This window comes from Haliotis asinina, chromosome 14, assembly GCF_037392515.1.
Source record: "Haliotis asinina isolate JCU_RB_2024 chromosome 14, JCU_Hal_asi_v2, whole genome shotgun sequence".
NCBI lineage: Eukaryota > Metazoa > Mollusca > Gastropoda > Lepetellida > Haliotidae > Haliotis > Haliotis asinina.
The window spans coordinates 13,029,727-13,048,842 of NC_090293.1; the positions used below are offsets into that span (position 1 = coordinate 13,029,727).

Genomic DNA, 19,116 nt, shown 5'->3' on the forward strand with positions numbered 1-19,116 from the left:
AGTGACACAGTGTATTTCCTCTGACTGTTGATCAGATACCAACCCACTCGGCTGCACATGTAACATTGACATAATTATGTTTGTACTTCAAAACCACAAAAATATCAATTTTCAAAGAGGTTTTCCTCAAAATGTGATGTCAGTGCTGCTAATTAAAAGAAAATCATGGACTAATGTTTATTAATAGTTACCTTTTCACAAATTCACAATAACAGAATGAGCACTCATGCCATTTGCTTATCTTTCATTTAGACTTTTTGCATTAGAGATGCTTGACACTGGTTTATATCTGAGATTCCTGAAACTGTTTTCCTTAAGTGATGCTTGACACTGTTTTGTGTTAGTAGTGCCTGACACTGTTTTGTTTTAGTGATGCTAGACACTGTTTAGTTTTAGTGATGCATAAGACTGTTTTGTTTTAGTGACGTTTGACACTGTTTAGATTTAATGATGCATAACACTGTTTTGTTTTCGTGACGTTTGACACTGTTTTGTTTCAGTGGACGGAGGTTACTCCCTGTGGAGTGCATGGAGTGGCGTTCCATGCACAGGTTCCTGTGGCATATCGTACACCAGAACAGTGACCAGATCAAGACTCTGCAACAACCCAAGCCCATCCTTCGGAGGCCGCAACTGTGATGTACTTGGGCCTGCCACACAAACCGCAGAAAGGTTTTGTCCTCTTCCACGCTGTCCTAGTGAGTAAATATTTGTAATAAACGTCCTATACGTCATATCCTACACGTAATGCAACTTTCTTACATTGTTATATATGAAACATTTAGGGATGACGCTGTGATAAGTCATTTATGAAATGCCATTCCCATAAAAAAAAGTTTCATGTCATTACGACACTGTCATGTCTTTCGAATCGGTGCTCTGGAAACCAGGCTGTCATAAAACAAAAATAATAGCTTGGTTATTTAGAGTCTTTTCTTGAATTAGGGTAACTTCTTATAGCAAATTATCTATTACGGAATATGATACAACCACAGGGAATTGGTCGTATAAATTATCAAATATCCATAAACACAGGTAGTAATTTATCGTCAAAGAAGCTCTTTTCATGACGTTCAACGGCACCCCTAAATATATACATTCAGATGTGTACAGTTATTGGGGAGGTAAAACAACCATTGCAGGGGTTCAAAAATCCCCTCGCCCCACCCCCGGGACAAGTCAGTTTTCATTTCCGACAATTAACTAATGGTATCTAACGTGTCCGTGGACTACTAGATAATTTCCACTTATGGTTTCAAATTCCAAATAATCAAGGATTTCATATCAGTTCATAATGAAGCTATTAAAGTTCGCAGTGATAATACAATAGAGCTAGTAGAGAGTGAAATTATCACTCCTCGATAAATAGTCCAGTAAACATTAACATCACGTATTGGGTTATAAAAATCAGGGCAAGTGGAAAATTAGTCAGTCATTAGTTGCACTAGATACATGAGAAATATCTTCAAGTACTAGCCAATAGTGTTATTGAGTGGAAACCAAAATTACCAAAACATTTTCAGTTGTTGATTGAACTTGCAAAGATATGTCAAATATACATACTCGATAAACGTATGCGATTATGCAGCCAGAGCACATGTGGAAGTCGCGGTGGCTGAGCAAGCTACTCGGCTGACTTTGTGTGCTGGCGATTAGGTGCCTGACTCTGAGGGTGCGGGTTCGAAACCCGGATGGGACTCAACCGAAAAAAGTACTAGAATTTGTACTTTACTAAGAAAGTGAAATCCCAAATATGACATATGTTGCATTTGACCACTTTCTAAATGGCATCGTGTAATCATAATCAGAGCACATGATTAAGGCGAAATAGAAAATTAAAAGAGAGACACCACCACTTGAATAGACTGAATTAGGATCCGTTGACTCGATGGAAAGAAATTTGCAGCGTTTGTCCTAATCATATCGGGTTGAAATACCATGACATTATAAAAGGTGTCTCTAGCATATGACATGGTATCTATTTCATGTAGCGGACGTTAACATGTTAAATACTACTGGCACTCAAGGATAAATTTGCCTGGCGCAGAGAACGTTTTTACGAGAATTAGGCGGTGCATGGCGGTGAGCAAACCCATTTGGTTTGTGAAAAGGAGAGCAGATGTAGGCTAGTAGTGCAGTGCATGTCGATGGAATTGATTTCGCGCACAGCTACACACCCCTTGCTGATAAGACTCTGACGTGGTTTACACTCACGAGCAATTACACTTGATTGTAAACAACCTGGTGTCCCTCCGCTCACAATGACAAGCACCAGTGCTATTACGGGTCAACGTATCCTTGTTTGCCAGCTATCTGCTACCAGTAGTGGTAAAGGTTCGATGATGTTTCCTACAAGGAGGTCTGATGGTGTTTCCTACATGAAGGTCTGTTGATGTTTCCTACTTTCAGTCGACGGAGGCCTCACACCGTGGACACAGTGGAGCATCCCTGCATGTGACAGGACGTGCGGTCCCTTTGTCACCAGAACCGTCACCAGGAACAGGACTTGCACTAACCCAGCACCTCAGTTCGGCGGAGCGTCATGCGTGGGCTCTCTGGCCCAGGCTGAAGTCAGGAACTGTGGACTTCCCGCTTGCCCAGGTAGGTTATGACTTGTCTGCATAGTTCACGCAGATATAGCAGTCTTAAGTAGATGTTTTGGTCCTGAGAGTTACTGGTCAGTCACTGAAGGAGTGTTGCAAAGGTTCATGCAGATAACAGGAGTACTGTATTCCCCCACGGTCCCTTGTATGGTCGTTTACTTTAAGTTACGACTAAAACTCTATCTCTCACTTGAATGTTGTAATCTCCTTACATTATTGCATGTTGCATGTTAGTTTTATATCTCTGTGATATTCTACTTGTTTTGCTTTCCGTTGGTGCAGTTTCGATTCTTCGCTTTCGGTTTATCGTGGTCTCCCAGAAGTGACAGAATATGAATTTAATTGTACTGCTCAGCCTCGTTAATGGAACTGCCTGAATCGACTAAAAAGAAACAACCACTCGAATTCACAGTATTTTGCATTGCCTTCTTCGTCATTTAATACAACTGCAGTTTTGGTACCCTTGGTTATATGTCACCCTGGATATAATGCCATTTGCCGAAGGAAAATAGGAAAAATCTGTTTTAGGCTGTTATTCTCTATCCCTAAAATATACACAAATACAAATAGGGTATGTCGAAATAACTCACTTTGACCTAACAGGGTATTCAGTGGGACGTGTAAGAGGTTATGCAGATAGGCATATTTACTTGTAAAATTGGGCAAAAGAAATGCGGTAGAAAGAAATTTACGCCTAATTCCAAATTGTGCATTTAAAAGGTGTCCTTTGTAGTACAATATCATCCCACATTGATTTGCATAAAGTCATGGTCAAGCCGAACATAAATTAACAGAGGTTTCACATTTCCACATATTAACCACGTAAATTGCAGAGATAAATGTGGAAAAAAACATTTTTTTGTTATTTCCGACAGTACTTTAGTATACATACCTGAATGTGTTAATTGACATGACTCAAAGTATTTAATGCTTCAAAGTCTTGTATTCCCCGATGGGATAACACAAGTGACAATACACTTCTTGCCAACTACAAGTAGTCACCTGCTGCCCCTAGATGCGGGGATTATCAAGTCATTCAAGGTTCATTACAGGAGACATCAGCTCAGTCGGCTTGTTGATTGCATAGAGCCTGCAGATAGTGAGACTCTCCTACGTGTCCTACCTGCTTATAATGTCATCTTGGATATAATGCTATATTTTCTCCTGGACAAGCGGTGGCGTTATAACCAGGGTATACTCTACCTTCGTATGTAGTGCTGTTTTACAAGAGTGAGAACTCGTGAGAATCCTAGTTAGGATTGGTCATTTTGGAAGCTGGGACTAACGGGATCGGGTGGTCAGACTAATTGTCTTGGTTGACACATGTCATCGTGTCTCAGTTGCGTTGATCGATGCTCATGCTATTGATCACTAGATTGTCTTGTCCAGATTCAATTATTTACAGAACGCGGCCATATATTTGTAATACTGCTGATTGCAGATTAAAACTAACAATGAACAAAGTACAAGGGTGACAAGTTTATTGTATGCTGACCCTCATATCCTCGATCTGATATTATGACACTTTAAGGACTATGGTGGAACAGGCCTTCAGTAACCCATGCTTGACATAAAAGGCTGCTATGCTTGTCGTCAGGGGCGACTAGGATCGAGTGGTCAGGCTCGCTCACAGACACATGCCATCGGTTCCCAACTGCGCAGATAGATGCTCCTGTTGTTGATCACCGGATTCTCTGGTCCAGACTCGATTATTTACATACCGCCATATAGCTGGAATATTGCTGAGTGCGACGTAAAACTCAACTCGCTCACTCACTCACTTACGTCATGAGGTTATTGATCAATGTATATCGTTTGTAACAGTTGATGGTGGCTACGGCGCATGGAGTCCGTGGACCAACCCCCCTTGTAATGTTACCTGTGGACAGCAGGCACTGAAGCGGATCACAAGGTCAAGAGTCTGTAACAGTCCTCCCCCTTCGAATGGTGGCCGTCCCTGTGTAGGAAGTCCCGACGATAGTCTCATAGTCAACTGTAATCTGAACGTATGCCCGAGTAGGTGTTCCAAATTAAGTACACGAAAAAATATTTTAATGACCTATATTTTGGATGAATCTTTGTGAATCTGAATATTTTAACAACTATACATCTGGTATGTGTTTGTTGATACTTGATCAAATTGTGTTCAGTTCAATGATTCACTCAGAACAATATGCTACATATAACATCGTATATCGTGACCTTCCTAAAATGTATGGGGGGTGGGGGGTGGGGGGTGTTTGGGTAGGCGCGTGAATAAAGCGTTCGCCCGTCAAGCCGAAGATCCGGGTTGGATTCTCAACATGGGAACAATGTGTGAAGCCCATATCTGGTATCCCCCGCCATGATATTGCTAAAGACGGCGTAAAACCGTACTTCCTCAATCACTAAATGATATTTATGTCGAGCAGAATATGCTTTTTTTAAGTCTGATGCTCACTGCATAGGCTAATTTGAAAACTTCACATGGTGTAAGCATAAAACAGCCTGTTAGAAATCATACAGGTGAAATATGTTTTAGTTTGTTTCACAGTGTTTTATCGCACATATATTTAAGTTGACGGAGGCATAACACAATGGACCCAGTGGAACGTGGATCCATGTCCAGTTACTTGTGGCTTGGGACAAACAACACGTGCAACAAGAACCCGAACCTGCACCAACCCTGTCCCAGCTAATGGCGGGGCGGATTGTACAGAAACACGCGTGGAAACACAGCAAAGACCTTGCACTATTCCAAGATGTCCAAGTGAGTTGTTCTTTATGCTTGTGTGAACACTCAGGTAGACATACATGTGTACAACATTTGGAATATTTTAGTTGGTTTTCTCCAGCTACAAATAATTCTCTTATTCGTTTCAGTTGACGGCGGTTTTGGCCCATGGACACCCTGGGATAACCCGCCTTGCGCTGTAACTTGTGGTGTTTCTGCTACGAGAACATTAAGAAGAACAAGGCAGTGCAACAACCCAACCCCACTGTTCAACGGAAGAAACTGTTCAGGATCCTTCGAGGCTGTTGAGATTAGAAGCTGTAATTTTACTGCTTGTCCGAGTAAGTTACCAATCTTAATCACACCTGATGTACTGTGGTATTGTCATATAGCAGAAGATTAGAGGAACAGATTTGCCATCCTGATTACTGTTGTCCAAAAATAGTGTTTTGTCTGTTAACACAAATCTTCTGATACATATCATGTACTGCCGAAAGCGGCGTAATGCCATACTCACTCAAGCATTAATCACGTTCCATGTGTTTATATCTTAGTCGATGGCGGATACTCTCAATGGGAACCGTGGTCGATTGGTGCGTGCAGTGCCACATGCGGACCCACGGCCAACAGAAGCTGGACCAGAAGACGATTTTGCACCCAGCCTCCGCCTCAGTTTGGTGGTGCCCCTTGCTCAGGCCAATCCTCCCAAACGGAACTCAGGAGCTGCAATCTGCCCAACTGCCCAGGTAACGAGCAAATTGCACATTCTAGCCCAAACATTTGACAAACTATCCCTATCAACTGAGCAGCGTTTTGCCCTTGAAGATCCGGGTTTGATCTTCGGCAACCCGCTTTTGTCTTAAGAGGCATTTGACGGGATGGGGCGGTCAGGCTTGCTGACTTGGTCAGCATATGTCATCATATCCTACTTCTGCTCTTGATCACTGGATTGTCTGGTCCAGACTCGGTCATTTAGAGACCGCCACCATATAGCTGGAATATTGCTGAGTGCGGGATAAAATTACAGACCAACCAACCAAATGAGTGGCCTTTAATCTGATAACTGTACAGTTTAATACAATAGGGTCTTTTTTCATTTATGTAAACAGGTGATGGATTTTATCTCCAATGGACTCCGTGGGTTGATGGACCTTGCGGCGCGACATGCGGTATCTCCTTGACAACGAGTAGTACCAGAAGGAGAACTTGCATTCCCCCCACAAACGGCGGATTGCCATGCGAAGGGCCATCCACCCAGACCTTGCTGAGAAGTTGCAATCTTCCAAATTGTCCAAGTAAGACCTATAGGAATGCACAGGTTATTCAATACAAGTGAAAACCGCAATTCAGAGGAATGTGGACATGTAGTACGACTAGCCGCAGAGCAAGTTGTACGTAAAATGTGACTAACCGCAGAGGAAGTTGTACATAAAATAAGGTAAAATACGAATCGGCTATAATTGACATACACATAATGACAAGAAATGATGACCTGTAATAGCAGTTTTGTTAACTGTTTGATGAAAACAAAAAAAATGAGTACGAGCTGTAAGGTGGTTTTATTTGTGTAGGAAGGCTAAGATAAAATAACACGTGGCAATGCGCTCATTTACTTAACGTTGTGATTTACTTCAGACTAAATGAATTACATCTTCATGTGTTGTTTTTCATTTTCATTTTGATTATATTTACCTCCTACCTCCCGCAGCGACGAGAACTGCTTAACAGGGTCCGATTCACAAAGCGTTCGTAGCGCTACGATATTTGTAAGCGTATGATAAACGTACAGAGTTACGAGAGGTCGTAACTTTACGAATGCTTTGTAACGAATGCTCATCAGGATCCCAATCCACAAAGCGTTCATATCGCTACTACATTCCCAAGCCTATGTTAAACTATAGACTTACGATAGGTCGTAACAAAACGAATGCTACATTTACGTTACGTTTACTGTAACTGTGTCCCTCAATTCATGTTCATATTCATTCCAGTCAATGGTGGTTACTCTCAATGGTCACCGTGGTCCTCACCTAACTGCCCTGACCTTTGTGGAAGTAACACATCAGTAACAATAACAAGGACTCGGCAGTGCAACAACCCAGCTCCTCAGTTTAACGGACTAGGTTGTGTCGGGGCCACATCTCAGCCTCAGACATATGTCTGTGTTCACCCACCATGCCCCGGTAAGTAGCAATACATTTCACCAAAAAGATCACCAAGTAGTAGTAGTAGTAGTAGTAGTAGTAGTAGTAGTAGTAGTAGTAGTAGTAGCTGATGAAGACAAACAGCTGGCGGTTTAGTTAATGAGTTATCAACTTTTGTGGATAAAGGAACAGGTTTAGTCCATGAAAATATTCATGTTTACTCTTTGTGCCAATGTTATAAATAATGTCGTCTTGGATACCAATACTGGTCTTCAGAAATTCTATCAAGGGATGGATTTGAAAACAGATCCACTTGTTTATGAGTCGTACCACTTACTCTTCACGTATGATATACCTACTGTTTAGGATGATTAATATTTACAATCTGATTGTTTCAGTCAATGGACAATATACTCCATGGACTCAATGGGCAACTACACCCTGCGGTCGCACTTGTGGAGAAGATGTCTTTCAGGAGAGCTCAAGATACCGGAATTGTACCAACCCCGCTCCTTCTAATGGAGGCTTAGACTGTGTCGGATCTCCCACTCAGTATAACAGAACGGCTTGTAATGTTCCAAGATGTCCTAGTGAGTAAACTTATACCGAGCATGTATGACATGTAATTTGTTTGATGAATTGATTGAGGTCACACACAGCAATATTACAGCAATGCCGTGGCGATCTGTAAAATATACAGGTGAAATCGAGTTTGGACCATACAGTCCAGTGGTCAACATCATGAGCATCGGCCTACGGAACTGGGATATAATGACGTGTATCAACCAAGCCGACGAGCCATTCAATACCGTTAGTGACAACTTACGACAATCGTGGTTTGCTGAAGACCCAGATCCGCACGGGTGTACTGAACATGTTTTGTTATGTTCATAGCACTTAAAACTAAAAAGCATTTTGCTTGTTTTACTTACATCGCCTTACTTTAAGTGTACAATGGGGCTAATTCAAAACACGAATGTTGAGGTGGACTATCACATAAAAAAAGTTGTTTGTTTTAAAGATTCATTTTCATAACATATCGATCATTTTATCACAGTTGATGGTGGGATTTCTCAATGGAGTGCGTGGATTAACGGCCCATGTACTGTAACATGTGGACCTGGTACTCTGACCGCAAACAGGTACAGAACTTGCACGCAGCCGTCACCTCGTTACCTGGGCCGTAACTGTACTGAAAGCCGGCAAGAGTCTATCCTCAGACCATGTGCAGGATCTGCCTGTCCAGGTAAAATACCGCTGACTCTCACACATACACCTCTGTTTGGTTTATTGTTTTATGCTGCACTCAGCAAAATTTCCAGCTATATGGCAGCGACCTGCAAATAATCGAGTTTGGATGACAATCCAGTGATCAACAGCATGATCATTGATGTATACGAAGACATTGTCATCAAAGTCAGCGTGTCTGACCACCGGTCCGGTTTGTTGTTCTCCCACGACAGGCATGGGTTGATGTAGATCAGTTCTAACCCTGATCTTCACAGGTCTTCCAAACAACGTGAAACCAGCTGATTCCTTCACATGGTAGTTTGCATAACACTATCACATTTAGCAGAGACTGAGACGCTTGGGTCTTGGTGCGCCCTCCTGTATCAACCTTGTATACCAGAGAGGATCAGTGGTTTAATGAAAGGAATATTTCACACCCGAGAAGACATTACTATCATCCTTTTAATTTGAAGTTATTATCATAGCTGTCACAACAAAACAACCAAATACTCATAACAAAACATTCTGGTTTTCAATTCATGTGATTTTTTATTACAACAGTGCCCGGAAGATTTACAGAATGGACTCAATGGACTGGGTCATGCACAGTAACCTGTGGTCCAGCTTCACTGACCAAGGCGGAAACTAGGACAAGAACATGCATAGAACCTCTGAATGGTGGAGCAGCATGTGTGGGATCGCGAGTTGATACACGGAGTCAGGCTTGCAATTTACCCAGATGTCCAGGTACCGGACTAAATAAACATAAACAAGAACATACCTATTTTGTAAATACTGGTTGGCTACTGTCATGTGATGCATCCTGTTGATCTTAGGTCGTGATTGTGTGTGATGTACAAGACTTAACCAGACGTTCTGGAGAGGAGATTTCAGTACAACTTGTTTCTATTCTACTTTTAATATCATCGTTTTATGTCAAACAAGCATTAGTTTTCTTGACCCATGGTTCATTCCATGGATCGACCAAGTGTATTATTTGAAATAGTCGGTGGCATTATTTATCAATACTGATTATTTCATCAGTGAATGGACAACCCGGCCAATGGACAGAATGGACTACGCCACAGTGTTCCGCTAGTTGTGGTATTACCGCGACAAGAACGGAGACAAGGACGAGACCATGCAACAATCCCTCGCCCGCATTTGGTGGAAGCCCCTGCACTGACAATCTCTTTGCCTCAAGAGTAACAAACTGCAGACTCCCACCATGTCCCAGTAAGTTCTCACTTTTTGTCACCCACTCTTTGTATTACGTTTACATAACCTATTTGCTCTATGACTGAAGCCAGCTCCCTGCTGTCGTGGTTAGAGCATTCACTGGAGAGGAGAATGTCACGGGTTCGATCCCCGATACCACAAGACGTGAAACATGGTACTTGGTCATTGCTATTCCTCACATGGGCACAATGTGTGAAGTCCATTTCTGGTGACCTCGCCGTGATGTCGCTGGAATATTTCTAAAATCGGTGTAAAACTAAACTCACTGACTTGCAGGTTTGAGTGATAATTTTATTTGAGAACAAAATAGAACGGGACTGTAATCAACCAGAATTGTATTCATATAATCGCATATTTTAGTCAATGGTCAATACACGCTGTGGACGCAGTGGTCGGAGCCTGAATGCCCTGGAACCTGCGGACCTTCCTTCAAAACGCTGACCAGAAGAAGAACCTGTACAAATCCACCCCCGCAGTTCAATGGAGCACCCTGTACCGGACCAACGACAGATACTGAAACGCGACCCTGCAACAATACAAATTGTCCAGGTATGTGATACATGTGTACAGCGATACTTTTATCAATTAATGATAAATCATGTTACACTTCCCTGTATCACACGTGTATTGTCACCATGGGACTAGGATGTAACCCCCTGACGACAAACTGAAAGTTCAAAGGCCATCATGCTAAAACGTCTTTTTAGTGCATATGGTAATATTCCTGGCCTTTGTCAGACATGTACACGTGTTACTTACACATGTAAAGTCGCCCTAGACAAATAACACCATCCTGTTCTTACATATAAGGTCATGCTTGTTACATTGCTTGAATCACCTTGGTTACACGCCTTGAATACAACCTGGCTGTACATGTAAATACAGCCTGGCCACACATATAATATATCACCTTTTTTGTCTATCACGAAACCCAGGATGCATCACCAGCCTGATCACACATGTAACGTCACCTCTACTTACGCATGCGCAATGGCTATACATGTAACGTCATTATGGTTGCTTGTCAAGTCACGCAAGTTGCACTTGCATCATCATCTACACATGCAATACAATACCCGTAATACAATACCCGTAATACAATACCCGTAACACAATACCCGTAGTGCAATACCCGTAATCGCTGGTTTCACACAAGTGTTAAACATCTGAGACCTACCTACTGAGACCTATCCTGACTGTGAACACATGCTTTCTTCTAGTGGATGGAGGGATTACGCTTTGGGCTCAGTGGACCATTTCCCCATGCCCTGCTTCGTGTGGGCGGGCAACAAAGGTGGACATCAGAACAAGAGACTGCTTAAATCCGGCTCCACAATTTGGTGGACGAGATTGTCCTGAAACAAGGTTCGAAGAAAGATCTATCGTCTGCATTGATACTCCTTGCCCAAGTAAGTAGAGTGTTCCACATAGCAGTCTGTTTACATAACAGGATGACATTTTATCATGTCATCAATTTGAATCTAGTATGGAAATAAAACATGAAATTAACAGTTTAGCTCTTTTTGAGTGATATTTGAACAGAACTAACTTTGCCACAGAGATCTCAGATCATTTATTGGCATCATAACAAAGTCTATGTTAGGGTAAGAGGCGACTAACGGAATTGGGTGGTCAGGCTCGCTGACTTGGTTGATAAATGTCATTGGTTCCCTAATGTGATCCGTGTTCACGATGTCAGTCACTGGATTGTCTGGTCAAAACTCGATTATTTATAGACCGCCGCCATATTGGATTAACACTGAGTGCGGCGTAAAACTAAACTCACTCTATGTTAGTTTCGCCCTGAACTGATTGAGGGGAGCTAAGAACCTTAAACAGAGTTCAAGCCTTCTTAGTGATATCAAGCATTTTGTATTAATGATGTTCTCCATAGATGTGCCCACTAAGTGGTATAGACAGAACTATTTCAATTTTCTTGTCCTGGTTTACAGTCAATGGGGGCTATTCGAACTGGGGTCCGTGGTCTCCTTCTCCATGCCCTGCTACGTGTGGCGGAGGCAGACTATCACAATCTCGCCAGAGATTCTGTAACAACCCCACCCCTGCTGGAAACGGGGCACCGTGTGTTGGACCCACGCAAGAAACAGTATCTATTGAATGTGGAACAGACCCTTGTCCGAGTGAGTAATGGCCAAACATCATGCTTTCAGAAAGATGTCTATCATCAGTGACATCAGATATTTGTTTCATACATTTCATTTTAGAGAAAAATATATTATGACTGCAAAACGTCCAGCTTTAAAATATTAATATTAAACATTTGTACTTTCTCGAATATTGATTGTTTGTGGTAATGTATCATGACCGTTACCGGCAATAACTACATAAATGATTCATGTTTATTCAGGAACTGTATATCCATTGTCGTTATACAAACGTTACACTACTTTCAGCTGATGGAAATGTCACTCCTTGGTCCAGCTGGTCAACGCCAAACTGTTTTGGTACATGTGGACTAAACACAACAAGAACTCTTCAAAGGACCCGGACGTGTACTAATCCTGCCCCTGGGAACGGTGGAAGGTTTTGCGTGGTACCACTGTTGGAGACAACTGAGTTCAACTGCATTGTGCCCAGTTGTCCAAGTGAGTCCTTCTGATTATGTCTCGATGTAAATAGTTGTACTGGCAAACAAGTTTAAGTTGACCACCGACGTGACAATTGACCCGTACTGGCACATATGAGTGCCGCCCACTGGCGCTTGCCACAGGTTGCCCGCGATCAAGTGTGGTGCAATGGGTGAAGCATGTGAGAGTCTTATGAGCAGGGAGTGTGCAACTACGCGCGGAGTCGATTTTATCGTTATGCACTGCACATGAATTAGCCTACATCTGCTCTCACTTTCACATATCAAACGGGTTCCTTCTCGTAAACGCGTTCTCTGTGCCGATCCAACTTATCTCTGATTGCCAGTAGTAAGTATAATATCATTGTTACGGAAACAACAATTGATAATCATGAACAATTTGGTACCTTCTTCACATGAATGAAATTGTCCGCTACCTAACCGCTGATTTTGTTGGACAGTTGATGGAGGCCTCACGCCTTGGACGGAGTGGTCAGGCCCTGCTTGTAACTGCTTTGCTGGGAGCACTAGACAACTGAGAAGGTTTAGGAGCTGTACTAACCCTTCACCGAGTAATGGTGGACAACCGTGCAGTGAATCACTGACCGACACGGTGACGAGAAACTGTGATGTCACTAATTGCCCAGGTGAATTATCTCCTTTTTCCTCCATAAATGCACAACCAACCCATGAAGGTCTTTTGAAAATCAGGTCTTTTCAAATATATGATTTGTGTATCGTTCACTAAGTTCATTGTTCTGTTGCCCGATTTTAAGGAATCCATTCATATGTTTCACAACTTTTTGCCGTTGCGTCCTAATGGAATCTACTTATTCTCTTGTCTCAACATCTCTCCTTATAACCGACAATGAAACAATGTTTAAAACAGTGTATGAACCTATGTTTATTCCACGATCAGTTGATGGGAATGTAACCCTGTGGACTCAATGGGTCGACCAGCCATGTCCAGAGACTTGTGGACCTACTGTCACCAGAGCAAGAGTACGATCAAGATCATGCACCAACCCTCCACCGCTCAATGGTGGTAACGGATGTTCGGATCCTCTCACCGAAACTCTGAGGATAAACTGTAACCTTCCACAGTGCCCAAGTATGTTACTTCCGATCTGGTACTGACATTATCTGAAGCTAGTATAACACGTTACATATGCCTTCAGGTCAATAACACTGAAATCACCACCTTTCAATATACTACCCCCATATTAAAAGTTTAAGAGCCAACATGCTTCTCTGTCGTCATTTGTCCGAATGATTGAATAACTTCACAGAAAATATGTATCATTCTCTCAGGCTACCACTTATTAAACGATATAAACGATAAACGATATCACTTTCTAGTGATAAAAGCGTAAGTTCGTCTACACTGGCTCAGAATGACAACGTGTAACAAGTATGTCTGTCTTAAAACAGTTGATGGCGGTGTCACTCCATGGACACAGTGGAACAATCCTCCTTGTTCAAGAACCTGCGGACCAGGACTAAGATCAAGGACACGAAGCAGGACATGCACCAACCCGACACCAGCATTTGGTGGAAAGACTTGCTCAGAGCTACTGACAGATACCGACGTTGTCAACTGTACTGTCCAAAACTGCCCTGGTATGTATAATAATACGTACGTATATTCACCAGAGTCGTATCATATATGTATATACATCTCCCAGTGGACGATTTCCCTGGGATGCACCCCACTCTCCAAAAAATACCGTTCTCCGCCCCTGTGACCACTCACTTACCACTCACAACCAAATCACTTTTCAGTCAATGGTGGCTTCACACTGTGGACCGACTGGACCAGTCCACCATGTTCACCTACATGTGGCAATGCTACCAGGGTTCGCAACAGATTCAGGACGTGTACTAACCCCAGACCAGCATTTGGGGGAGCCCAGTGTTCTGGATCACAAGTGGATACAACAGTCGAAAACTGCAACAACCCAGGATGTGTAGGTACGTTCAGCTGAGCAAAGGACATAGTAGGTAATAATAGAACACCGTACAATTTGCCGAATTCAAATGTGCAGTGACTTGGCTATAACCAAGCGAGGGCAATTTTTCGATTAATATAATGTCACTAATGTATGTATAAAGATTAAATAAAATGTGTTTTATTTATGTGTAAGAGTAACGTCTCATACCTAGACATTATCATTTATACTAATTGCAGAATCACTAGTGTTACTAATACTGTAAAGAAAATTTATCTGAAATTTAAACACAATATCGAATGTTACTATCAAACAATTTTGCTGTAATTTTAAAAAAATATTGACTGTTACTAATACAGGTTTAAAACAATCTATCTGAAATTTCAAAAGAAATATCCGATGTTACTAAAACGTTAAAACAATTTATCTGAAATTGCGAAAGCGACGCTGAATTCTTTTTCTTAAACGCGATGTTCTTGAAAACTGAGCTGAACTATTTGTCAATGCTTCAGTCAATGGTGCCTACACGCCGTGGTCACAATGGACCTTTACTCCGTGCCCCCTTTCATGTGGAACTGCGTCTCAACGTCGGTATCGGTTCCGGAGTTGCAACAATCCCACACCAGCATTCGGGGGTCTAGACTGTGTTGGAAGCAGACTTGATACGAACGTCTTGGCTTGCAGTCTACCGGCGTGTCCAAGTGAGTTTTGTTGCTTGTCCATCATTCAGTTGTACTTATGCATCGAACGACCCATTGCAGTTGCTGAGTCTCCGGTAGCCATAGTGTATGTGACTATTGATTGTTTAGTATGTGGCTTCCGTTCCGTTGATAAATGCGTAGCACGAAATACAGAATGTTTGGATGCAGACTTGCAGCTTCATTGAGTTTATGTTCCAACTGTTTACTTGATCTGCGTTACTTGTCATTTAGTGACAAGGACTGAAGCTGCTTCATCTTGTTTTAGTCCATATAAGCTATACACCCACTTGGGAAATGACTGCAAATGAGGCAATTCAAGGAAGAAAACACTATTGCAATAGTATTGCAATAGTATTGCAATAGTTTGTCGCACTAGACTATCGCTATCGCAATAGGTGTTTCACACGCAATAGTCATCAGCACTCACGAGTGTGTGTGGTATAAGGAAGTACTAAGCAGCAATCCCACTGTCACAGCCGGTTTGAAAGTCTGTCAAGATTTCGAGTCTGGAGAAGACAACCCAGTGATAGATACTGGGAACATCGATCCAAGCCTACGGGTACGATGTCATACAACAAACTCACCTGACCATCTAACTAAAGCCACTGTGTTCTGGGTATCTATTGCAAACTTGAACTCCCCGAAGCAGAATCGGCGCAACAAGCACACTATGACTGACAGAGTAGGAGACTTGTGAAAAAGTTGGAAGAGAGGTGAAAAAGAACCAAAGAAACAGACCAACATATTTTAGAGAAATGTATAATATTTCAACAGAGGAAACGGTTGCGTTTGACACATCTCAGAGCATATGAGGTAATATGCAGCTATGACAGAAGGAGTGAGTTTAGTTTTGTGACGCACTCAGCAATATTCCAGCTATATGGCGGCGTGAAGGAAGGAGAAGATAAAGAGGGATGGAAGACAGTGAGTAAGATGATAGACACTGACTCGAAATGAGACTGTAGTGTCATGGGTGAGACACGGTCACCTTAGTGTTCCTTGTATCCCAGGGCTGGTATTGAATTATCTTGTTTTTTTTCAGTCAATGGGGGATATACAGAGTGGTCATTGTGGTCTAACCCTCCATGTGGTCCGACGTGTGGTCGAGGTGCTACAAAACAAGTGTCGAGATTCAGAACCTGCACAAACCCTTCACCAAGCATCGGTGGCAGACCATGTGTAGGCCCCTCCACTGTATCAGAAACAAGAAACTGCAATCTTCAAGATTGCCCTGGTACGTCTAAAAACAGAAACTACGAAAGTACGGTAAATTGGTACACGTCCACGATCACTATAGATCTGTGCCTCCATACCCTAAAGCCAAACATCCATGCATGTAAGATATGAATTTATCATTTCAGGTTTAGAAAAAAACAATATTTAAGATATGACTCCCCTTAAAAACAAACATTATGCCAATAGGTTTCATATATGATGCAATTTTCAACATATCCAATTTGTTTCTCTTTGCATTGAATAGTTAATGGTGGCATCAGTCAATGGGGTCAATGGGTTGTGGTGCCATGCTCTGGAACATGTGGCAGTACACTGACCAGAACAGTGTACAGGTTCCGAACATGTTCTGCGCCCTATCCGCAAAATAATGGTCTGGACTGTACGGAATTTCGGAATGAAACTACGGTCAGAAACTGCTTGCTTCCGGCCTGCCCAAGTAAGTCAAGCTTCATTTCCTTTTTCAGTGGACATTAGTTCGAACATGTTTCTAGTAGATGATGTTTATTCGGGAGTCGGGTATTTATGTCAACAGCAATAATATTCTTCATGATGGAACTGGATTTCCAATTGCCCAGAAACTTTGTGTTATACAATTATATTTGGTTGCCATCCACATACTTGTCTTATTCATTCACCAACTTTTCAATGCCTCTCAAGCACCTTACCAGCACGGCTCTATCACCTCTTTTTAGTGATTTATAATCTATGATCTCATGTAACTTTCACTTCTGTTTATCCTTATACTCACAGAATCCCTGGTGTGGACGTTTTCTGTTACAAATTGTTGATATCTGTTACAAATTGTTGATATCTGTTACACACATCTAACACGTATCTACTGTGTACAATGCTTTCGATAGTGAATGGGCCGTCTGGATTGTTTATGTAATGTTGGTTAAACATATGCAATCGTTCTGGTTGAGACTCTTATCAGTTACGAAATGTCATGATATCATTATGTTGTTCTCTAGTACATGGTGGATGGACAGTATGGACCCAATGGGTTCAACCCAGCTGTATTAGGAGCTGCGGACGCAATGAAACAACCACTGCCTCACGAACGAGAACCTGCACAAACCCACGGCCATCCCTGGGAGGTGACCAGTGTTCAGGCAGCGGTGTTGAGACAGAGGTCAGGGACTGTAACCTGCCAGTTTGCCCAAGTAAGAAAGCATTGTTACCTACAAAAATATTATTGTGGTGGCACTTGTCACCTGCTCCTGGGGTGGTGAGATACCCTAGTGGTTTAAACGTGTATTTGTTACGGTTCCCTTCATGGGGGAATATGTGCGAAGCTCATTTCTGGAGTCCAAAGATATTGCTAAAAGTGACGTCCAGCTTTCCACACCTTCCACTATTTATCTTGCTCCAGTACACATATGATCTCATGATGTTTTAGTTTGTTGAGGTAATATTTTCCCAGTATATCGTACACAGTCCTATGAGTTCATATTGGGCTATAAGAATATATGTTTTGTAATGATCTCAACGGTTTAAGTTATAATCTACACAGACGCCATCCACACTTACGTTTGTAAAACATAGACGTCATGCACACTAATTAATCGACACACCAGTCTACTTTACATAGCAATAAATGCTCTGAGAAAGAAACTGTATTCCCCCAAATCAAATCCCATTTGATATTTCTGTTATCACAACCATATTTAGTTTGGGGGATTTAGTATATGGAAAATAGGCTCCGAATTGTCAATCAAGTAACTCACTGTCAAACACTTAAACTCCCAATAGATCGCAAAGGGTATCGAAATAAGGGTATATTGCAATACAATTTATAAGACACAACCCTGGCAAACGTACTGTAGAAACCCCCGTTTGATTTAAGGAACCAAGTTGGGTGACACGTGTGACATACATTCCGTGACACAGGACTACGATAAATGTAAATATATGACCGGTTGGTCTACTCCAGCGCGAATCACTAGTAACTCCCTCAGAACTAGGTATTTTTGTCTATTGGGGCGGTCGGGTAACGCTGTCACGCCGAAGGGCCATGTTCGATTCCCCGCATGAGAATGAAGTGTCAACCTCATTTCAACTCATTCATTGTACGATGTGTCACTCACTCATTCATCATATGATGCTATCGAGGTACACCAAGCACTATGTGCACCACCCATTCAATGAGCTGATTTTTTGCAGACACGTGCATTTGTCGCATTATTTCACTTGCTTCGGTTACCGTTTAGTTTAAGAATGCAATGTTGCATGGAGCAGATCATGAAGATGACTTATTCTGTCCAAATTAGCTATTCTGCCGGTCAAAGAGATACATGTTTGTTGGATATAGCTATGTAGGTAAATCTTTTCATGGGGTGTTATTGCTTTGGAATCTCATGCTATGCTTGTATAACAGGACGAACCGGTTTAGCCAGCTCTTCTCCCATTCATGCTTTTTAAGTATAGCATAACGTGTTCCATGCCCCAACTGCTTAGGAGTGTGTAGGTGTTTTCTTTTATACGTATACAGAGTGGTTGCGTGGTTTCATAAGGGCTGTTTACATAGAGATTCAGAAATTCAGATTCAATATCAGGCGACAGTGATTCATCAGTAAATTTACGAAACGTTACCAAATCTCTTTACGTCTTCACAGTAGTCCTAATTTAAAATTAACAACTGAACATTCTGGTTCAGAGTTCACTTGACTGCATGGTGCGTTCACAGTCGACTGGTTAGAATACTGCTGTGTGGT

The 19,116-nt window shown here is 42.0% G+C and overlaps 1 protein-coding gene across 2 annotated transcripts in view; it reads left to right on the forward strand.

Moving 5' to 3' along the window:
• Window positions 1–19,116, forward strand: part of LOC137261075 (SCO-spondin-like) — a 58,706-nt gene that overhangs the window by 22,568 nt on the left and 17,022 nt on the right. For both annotated transcript variants that reach the window (XM_067798742.1, XM_067798743.1), the window contains 24 exons: window positions 501–698; window positions 2,410–2,601; window positions 4,428–4,619; window positions 5,161–5,352; window positions 5,466–5,657; window positions 5,871–6,062; window positions 6,426–6,611; window positions 7,308–7,499; window positions 7,859–8,050; window positions 8,518–8,706; window positions 9,252–9,437; window positions 9,735–9,926; window positions 10,290–10,478; window positions 11,150–11,338; window positions 11,882–12,070; window positions 12,344–12,535; window positions 12,978–13,163; window positions 13,436–13,627; window positions 13,948–14,136; window positions 14,299–14,487; window positions 14,978–15,166; window positions 16,209–16,400; window positions 16,647–16,838; window positions 17,374–17,565. In XM_067798742.1, the coding sequence (XP_067654843.1) occupies window positions 501–698; window positions 2,410–2,601; window positions 4,428–4,619; window positions 5,161–5,352; window positions 5,466–5,657; window positions 5,871–6,062; window positions 6,426–6,611; window positions 7,308–7,499; window positions 7,859–8,050; window positions 8,518–8,706; window positions 9,252–9,437; window positions 9,735–9,926; window positions 10,290–10,478; window positions 11,150–11,338; window positions 11,882–12,070; window positions 12,344–12,535; window positions 12,978–13,163; window positions 13,436–13,627; window positions 13,948–14,136; window positions 14,299–14,487; window positions 14,978–15,166; window positions 16,209–16,400; window positions 16,647–16,838; window positions 17,374–17,565 (4,575 nt within the window). The remainder of the gene's footprint in view (window positions 1–500; window positions 699–2,409; window positions 2,602–4,427; window positions 4,620–5,160; window positions 5,353–5,465; window positions 5,658–5,870; window positions 6,063–6,425; window positions 6,612–7,307; window positions 7,500–7,858; window positions 8,051–8,517; window positions 8,707–9,251; window positions 9,438–9,734; window positions 9,927–10,289; window positions 10,479–11,149; window positions 11,339–11,881; window positions 12,071–12,343; window positions 12,536–12,977; window positions 13,164–13,435; window positions 13,628–13,947; window positions 14,137–14,298; window positions 14,488–14,977; window positions 15,167–16,208; window positions 16,401–16,646; window positions 16,839–17,373; window positions 17,566–19,116) is intronic.